Source organism: Nomascus leucogenys, chromosome 7b (assembly GCF_006542625.1).
Source record: "Nomascus leucogenys isolate Asia chromosome 7b, Asia_NLE_v1, whole genome shotgun sequence".
In the NCBI taxonomy this organism is placed as follows: Eukaryota; Metazoa; Chordata; class Mammalia; order Primates; family Hylobatidae; genus Nomascus; species Nomascus leucogenys.
The window spans coordinates 57,598,417-57,605,649 of NC_044387.1; the positions used below are offsets into that span (position 1 = coordinate 57,598,417).

Consider the following 7,233-nt stretch of genomic DNA (forward strand, 5'->3'; position numbering starts at 1 on the left):
CTCAGGCCCTTCCCACCAGGCAGGATCCTGGGTCCCAGAGGAAGATGAAGAGCACATACAGTTTCTTCTCACCTCTACAGAGGACCAAAAAGCCAGCTGTGGAACCATTTGGCAAGCATGGGACCCGACAGCCTCACCCACCTGGGAGGGAGATGAGGACTTTAAATCCTAAATCTCTGCTCCCGTATTTCGGAGAGGGGAATTTAGGAGTTCACTTCCTCTGTCTAGGCATGAAGATGAGAAAGGGTGGAAGTAAGCCGCTGACTCTGCCTGGCTGAGGTTTCCTCATCTCCCGTCCCCACCCACCCAGGCCCACATCCTCCCTGCAGATGCTGGGCATCAGGCTGGCAGTTGGAGGGCAGAGAGCCCCCTCCCTCCCCCCGAGGGACCGTGGGCAGGCCCCTCCCTGGGACCTGCTGCCATCTTTACGAAGACAGGCGCTTCGGCTCCCCAGCCTGTGCTGATGTGGACAGGCGACCAAGAGCTCCCAAGGTGAAGGATGTGGGCTGCGTGCCAGTAAGTGCCCTCAACCTCTGTTATGAATGACCCACATGGAGCCCAACCCCGGACTCAGGCTGACCAGACCAGCTTCCTGTGCCCCAGGACCTTCTGGGGGCCTGGATGGGACAAGGAGGTGGCTCTGTGAGTCTCCACCTTAACCTGAGATCTCAAGGTCAGCCTGTCTGACCTGACACACAGCATCAGCTGCGTGTGAGATTCAGGGTCACGTTCCCGGAAGATGCCCCCCGCTTTCTCATCTGTGTGTCCCTGGGGCACCTCCCAAGCTCTGTGCCCCTGAGCCCAGCTTGGTCTCATGATCTCCCCAGCACTCCTAGAAAGGTGGCCCTATCTGTAGCCTGCTGGAGGCGAAGAGCTGGCCCAGTGACCCCTAAGGACCCTATCATCTAGGAGCTAAAAATCCTCCACACAGACACACGGGTATGTGGCAGAGACACACACAGGCACACTGACCTCAGGCCTGTGTGTGAGTCAGAGCAGCCCGCAGTGGTGCACCTGTGGCCCCTCACCCAGGCCAGCCTCGTGGACAACCCCAAGAACTAGCGGAGGCCAGGTTGGGACTTGGTATGAGGGACCCAAGAGAGGCCTGAGGCCCTTGGTGGGCAGGGATGACAGGAACACCAAACCAGGCAATTTCTCACAGGCAGACAGACAGATGGTGAGACCCCCAGGGCTGGATATGGGGCCGGGAGCCCGCTAGCTATAGGTTAAGCAGCCCCAAGAATCCAAGAATCCTGACTCTGAAGCCCCCACCTCAAGCCCAGACATCCCCCAAGCCAGGGCCCACACCAGGCCCTCAAAAGAGAGGAACTGGGACTCCCACCCCCCCAACCCCCCCAATCCCCACCCCTCAACAAAAGACAAACTTGGCCTGGTGTGGCACTTTGGGAGGCCAAGGCAGGCGGATCACTTGAGGTCAGGAGTCTAAGACCACCCTGGCCAATATGATGAAACCCTGTCTCTACTAAAAATACAAAAAGTAGCTGGCATCGTGGCGGCCCCCTGTAATCCCAGCTATTCAGGAGGTTGAGGCAGGAGAATCTCTTGAACCTGGGAGGTGGAGGTTGCAGTGAGCTGAGATTGTGCCACTGCACTCCAGCCTGGGTGACAGAGTGAGACTCTATCAAAAAAAAAAAAAAAAAAAAAAAAGTCAAACTCCAAAGAAATGCCCCCTTCCCATGTTCCTGAAGGAGCTGTCTCCTAGGTCTCCATGCACATGGGGAAACTGAGGCTGAAGCAAAGGGCTGGCCTGGGGGGCCCCTGCTGCTCACTCACCAGGCTGTGCTGTGCTCTTAGCTCCTGTGATCTGCAGCCCGAGGCCCCAGACCCCTGGTCCCCAGGAGCAGGGCGGGCGCATTGCCAGAGGCCTGTCCCTGTTCTGGCTTTTCTGAGGAGCCACCACGACCTCTGAGTACACAGAAGTCACACCCTTCTTCCCTGCCTGAGCATGGGTGGGTCTGGGCTGAGGGTACCCGATAGTCTCCCTGGGGCATCTGTGGGGCCCCATCAGGCCATAGCAGGATCCCAGCCTCACCAAGCAGGGAGGCAGCCCCCGAGGACAGAGCAGGCTCCAGGTGGCCTCCAGGTCCCTGTCCCATCCTCCTGGCCCCGAACTTTAGGAATGACTCCAGGAGAGCCCTGGTGTTAAGAACCAACTGATCTCTTAGCCAACAAGAGGGACGGCCAGAACTCAGGCAAGACCCAGAAAAAAGCAGGCTGCGGGCTGGAAGAAAGAAAAGTGCTCTTGGGCCCTCCTTGGTGGGTTTCATAGCAGGCCGGCCATATCCACAGTGACAGGGAAGGCTGGGAGACTCCCCAGACAGGAGGGTCTGGGAGTCTCTGCCCAGGTTCAGAACCCTCTGGGCTATTTGGAAGCAATTCTGAAATCTGGGAACACCCCAGATTTCAAAGGCAGGCATGGGAGTGGGAATCACGTGACCTTGGCTAAGTCATGTCACCTCTCAAAGCTTCGGTTCCTCGTCTGGAAAATGGTGATGGTTTACTGAGCTGTGGTGAGAGGTGAATGAGGCAAAGCCAGGTGAGCCCAGCCCCCAGCCAGCTACACAGAGAGAGACCAAGACCTCAGATCGAGGGGACCATGAGGTGGAGCCATGGCTGAGACTCAGACCCAGAGGACCCCCAAGGACCGTAGCCCAACCCAGTCACTACAAAGTCCTTTATTAACAAGTCAATAAAAACAGAAGAGAGAGAGAGACGTCAAAATACTTTCCTTGGAGGCCCCAGGAGGGAGAGGCACTGTCAGGACTCACCTGGCCAGGGAAGGCAACCCCACCAGAGGCAGAACAGAGGTCAGGACCCTGTCTAGGGGGCAGCTGGCCCAGGAAGGTGGGGGGGATGGCTCAGGCCTCAGGCAGGGACTGTGCAAATGCCGAGGCCGCGCAGGGAGTGATGGGTTGGGGGCTTAAGCCCCGAGCACCGTGTTCCCCTGCGTGGGCAGACATGCAGTCAGGCTAGCACCTGCCCACTCCACCTGTGAGTGTACACAGGTGTCCGCATAAAAGCCGGTGCCTGCACGCAGCTTACATACAGAGAGCGGAACGAGGGTCCCCGGCAGAACAGGGGGCTCATTCCAGAGCTTAAGGAAATAGCTTAGAGAAGTCTTTGGAAGCCTGGGTCAAGGGGAGAGCAGGGAGGCTGCTCTGTTCCCCATGGGCCTCAGGAAGCCAGGCCTTCCTGCCGCCGCTGGAGGACCTCGATGACGCTGCCGATACCATCCTCGGGCACCTGAGGGCGGGTGGGCAGGAGGGAAGGGTCAAGGTGGAAGCTGGCCAGGGCCACCCCTGACTTTCTGGCCCAACCGAGACTACCTCCTGTCGCCCACATTTCTGGGCCTCACTCTCCCCTTAGGAGCTCCCCCTGCCCCAGCCCATGGTGCTCACCAGGGCGTGGTCGAAGTTGAAGGTGCTGATGTAGTAGGCAGAGATGTCAGCGGCAGCCAGGGGACCCGCGATCTGTGCCACGATGCCACATTCATCTGAGGGAGGTGGAGGAGGGCCACATGTGGCACATGCCAGTTGCTCCCCAGACACTCCCCAAACCCCCAACACCGGGAACGGCCCTCACCAAAGCCCAGGGGCTGTCCACCGATGCGCACCATCCTCCATAGCTCCCCCGAGGAGCTGGTCAGCAGGAGGTCACTGGGGAACCTGGGGAGGGAGATGGGTGATGGGCAGGGCACCCCCATCCACCCCTGCCTGACCGTGAGCTCTGGGACAGGTATACCTGCTGACCTCAGAGTCTGATGGCCCACCTCCTCCCTGCCTGGGACTGGCTGGGGCCTGGGGCCCACCCAGGGTCAGGGGTCACCTACTTTTTCTGTGTTTCAGCATCCATGACAATGGAGATATAACCCTCGATGAGGGAGAAGGCAAAGAACGTGATGGAGCTGGGTTCAGGACTGCTAGAGGCTGCCTCCTTGGGGGTGCTGGGGAGGGATGGGAGGTTTAGGGGTCCTGCCAGGCACCCAGCCTACTGCCCCTGCTCCCGATCAGCCTCCAGAACCCTGGGAAGGAGCTGGCATGGTGGCCTGGGGAGCCTCTGCCATCTCTGCTACCCGCCCAAGGGTCCAGCCCTCTGGAAGGTGTGGGTGGGGATGGGGGAGGACAATGAACCCAGCCTGTGCCAAAAACAAAGGATTCCATGGTGAGAGGGCCAGACCAGGGCATGGCTCAGAGGACCTCACTGGAAAGGGATCCAGCTTTGGGGCGAGAACCTTCCCCGAACATCAGTGAAGCACAAGTGAGCATCATGGGCTGCCAGGAAACCCAGGAGAGGACAAGGGAGAGGTGCAAAACTGATAGACGGGCGGAAGGTGGTGGGACAGAGTGTAGGGAACAGTGGTGTGAGGACAAAGACGAAGTTCCAAGGTCCACCTGTGCGAGTAGAAGAGGACATCTATGAGGGTGGTGGCGATGGCTGGAAGAGTCTCAGGGTCCAGTGTGAGGACACAGAAGCGGTTCTGTGGGCTCTGGATGGGATGCACCGTGGGGCTGGGCCCTGCTGGAGGACAGCAGCAGGTGAAAAGGTGTCCGTGGGCTGGGGCGCCCCCTGGTGGCCAGTCAGGGAGAGGCGTGGGCCCAGGGCGGGTCTTTGCTATCCAGGAACTGGCCAGGGTCCTCCTGCCCCACTGGGGCCCAAAAGGGAAGGGACCCAGTGGGAGGAGGAGGCCCTGCCCAAGTCCAAGTTTCAGTGGGCCGCCCTCACCATGCTGAGTGCGGGGAAAGCCATTGCTGGAATCATCCCTCGTCACAGGCACAGGCTCTCCGCCCACCTCACGGTAAATGTCGAACTCCTGGGCCAGCGTGTGGATCACCACGGACAGGTCCTGCTCCCGCACCTGGGCCACAGCAGATGGCACATCACATGGGCTCCCAGGTACCTATATCCACCCTGCTCTGCACCAGCACTAGCAGGAAACTCACCAGGATGAAGTCCGTCTGGTAAGTGGACAGCATCAGCACAGACACGTGGTGCTCGGCCAGTGGCGCGATGACCGAGCGGGCGATCTTGGTGACCCCAGCAGCCTGCACAGCCGCACCGCTGTGAGACGACACGTTCAGCACCAGCCATGTGGCCTCAGCTACTTGCAGGAACTCAGAAGGGGGCAGCTCTGTGGGCAGGGGACATGTCAGGTCAGGGTCTACAAAGGCTGGCCCCTGCCCCTCTCTGAGCCTCAGTTTCCCTTTCTGTGCCTTGGATCCATCAAGGTAAGGGCCGGTCTGGAGGGTGGGGCTGTCTCCCCCCAGTTCTGCTCCTGAAGTTCCTATGTGTGCAAAGACTGAGAAAAGCTTCAAGTGCTGGCCTGGTGGCATTGAAACTTCCCACTTAAGATCAGAGGTCCAGATTCAAACAGAACTGGGTTCAAATTCCAGATTTGTTAATTTGTCTTGTGACCTGGGGCAGGTGATTTGAGTCTCAGTTTCCCCATCTGTAAAATGGGACGACAATATCTACCTCACTACGGTGTCTTCTGTGGGTTAGCAGAAGCTTTATACCACATGGCACCACCAGGGGGCATTCGCAGATTAGATTGGCTGGGGGATTGCCTTCCCCTTTTGCAGACCTAGACTTCTGAAGTAAAAACAGGGAAACTAAGGCCTGCAGTGGAGCATGGGGACAGGCTAAGCTCCAGCTAGCTGGCCTGAGATTCCAAGCCTGTGAGGATGGGCCGGGCCAGCAGCAGGAGGAGGAGCTAGGCGTCAACTCCAGGCCCCAGGGAGGGCCCAGGCTGGCGTCCAGTCCTGAGCAGGGGCCAGGGCCTGGGTGGCTGCTATTCACCCCAGCACAGCCAGGAGGCCTCCAGGACCCTCCCCTGAGATGGCTGCCTGCTCCTGCATTCCTTCCCTCAGACTCCTGGAGTTCCCAGACCAGCAGGGGAGGAGGTGACCCAAACCAGGGAGTAAGACCAGGAGGAAATAATACCCAGGGACTTCTAACAGCAGCACTTGACTGGAATCGTAACAGAGGCCCTTCTGCAGGCCTAAGACTGCTAAGTGCCCCTCAGCGGTTTTAAGTTTATAAAGCCCTCATGGGACCCTATGTATCAGAACCATAACTATACCCATTTTACATAAGAGAAAACAGCTCAGAGAGGGAAAGTGATTTGCTCAAGGGCACACAGCCAGGGAGTGGTGGAGTAGGGTTCGAACCCTGACCATCTGCTTTTAAGGCTTAAGCTCTTGGGACGGATCCCAGGAACTGGTGAGAACCCTACAGAAGGGGAGCGCGACAAGCCCCTCCCGTACTCCCGTTCCCCAGACCAGCCCCCACCTTTAAAGCCCTCCTCGTCCACCATAAGCGTGTAATCCTCAGGGGTCTCCGTCAGGCTGAAGAACTTGCACCTGGTTGGGGGTGGGAAGCATCTTCAGCTTGGTGTGGAGAACTGGGGGTCGGGAGTGGATTTCTCTCCATCTGCCCCGAGGCACCCCCGCGACCCCGGGCCGGGCGCCTTCCTGCCCCCCGGCCTTTAATTTCCAGGGCAATGGGATGTTAGCCCCATCTCCGGGGTTGGGGGCTACTTGCCGGCCTCCCTACCTCTCCAGGAGCCCTCCACCCCTCCACTCCTAGAGGGAGGAGAGGTTCACACTCGCAGCGACAGCCCCAGGGGCGTCGGACCTTGGACCCCCTAGTCCAGCCCCTCTGACCTGAAGGGAGGCGTCCTGGAAGGAGCTCCCCGCAGTCAGGTAGGAATACCCCCATTTGACACTACTGAGTTAAGCATTGCCCATCCCAGGCTGTTTGCGCTTTGCCCCTGGGAGGGGGCCTCACCGGGCCGGATAGGCGGCGGTCCCCCAGGCCGGATGGCGGCCGGAGGGGGCGAGTCCTCCCCACCCGCTCCCGCCCGCCTGCCTGCCTGCCTTACGAAGCGATCCTAATCCTCCGACCCTGGCCTGGAGCGACAGCAGAGCCCCCAGCCCCCATCTGCTCTCCCGAACCCCGGCGCGCACCGGCTGCGGCGGGGCAGGAAGAGCAGCTTGATGAGCGGGTGGGTGTAGAGCCAGAGACCGGGACGGGCGACGCTCAGCACCCGCACCCGGTGTTCTAGGATGTGCAGCTCCATCGCGGCTCGCGCGGACCGGACCCCGCAGCCAACTAGACCTAGGCCGCGCGGGAGGCGGGGCGGCGGGGGTGTTGCCCCAGCCTTAAAGGAGCCGCTGCGCGGCCGCGTCCACGCCGCCCGCTACGCGGCTGACC

The 7,233-nt window shown here is 60.0% G+C and overlaps 1 protein-coding gene across 8 annotated transcripts; it reads right to left on the minus strand.

The window, feature by feature from the left end:
- Window positions 1-2,680: 2,680 nt before the first annotated feature.
- Window positions 2,681-7,233, minus strand: CASTOR1 (cytosolic arginine sensor for mTORC1 subunit 1). 8 transcript variants are annotated; one of them, XM_003258068.3, is made up of 9 exons: window positions 6,987-7,233; window positions 6,310-6,380; window positions 4,962-5,149; window positions 4,744-4,876; window positions 4,413-4,536; window positions 3,851-3,964; window positions 3,604-3,686; window positions 3,420-3,514; window positions 2,681-3,264 (listed from the first exon to the last, which is right to left on the minus strand). In XM_003258068.3, the coding sequence occupies exons 1-9, from the start codon at window positions 7,097-7,099 to the stop codon at window positions 3,196-3,198; spliced, it is 990 nt and encodes a 329-aa protein (XP_003258116.1). In that variant the 5' UTR covers window positions 7,100-7,233; the 3' UTR covers window positions 2,681-3,195. The 8 variants fall into 8 exon arrangements, with proteins under 8 accessions (XP_003258116.1, XP_012363543.1, XP_030671952.1 ...); XM_012508089.2 differs by having other exon boundaries at window positions 4,413-4,539; XM_030816092.1 differs by having other exon boundaries at window positions 4,413-4,539; window positions 7,073-7,225.

Coding starts and splice junctions, on each gene's coding strand:
- CASTOR1 (XM_012508089.2), bottom strand. CDS start 7,099: ATGGAGCTGCACATCCTAGAACACCGGGTGCGGGTGCTGAGCGTCGCC. Junction 4,877..4,961: donor ACCAGACGGACTTCATCCTG/GTGAGTTTCCTG, acceptor GCTGTGGCCCAG/GTGCGGGAGCAGGACCTGTC. Junction 3,265..3,419: donor TCAACTTCGACCACGCCCTG/GTGAGCACCATG, acceptor ACCCGCCCTCAG/GTGCCCGAGGATGGTATCGG.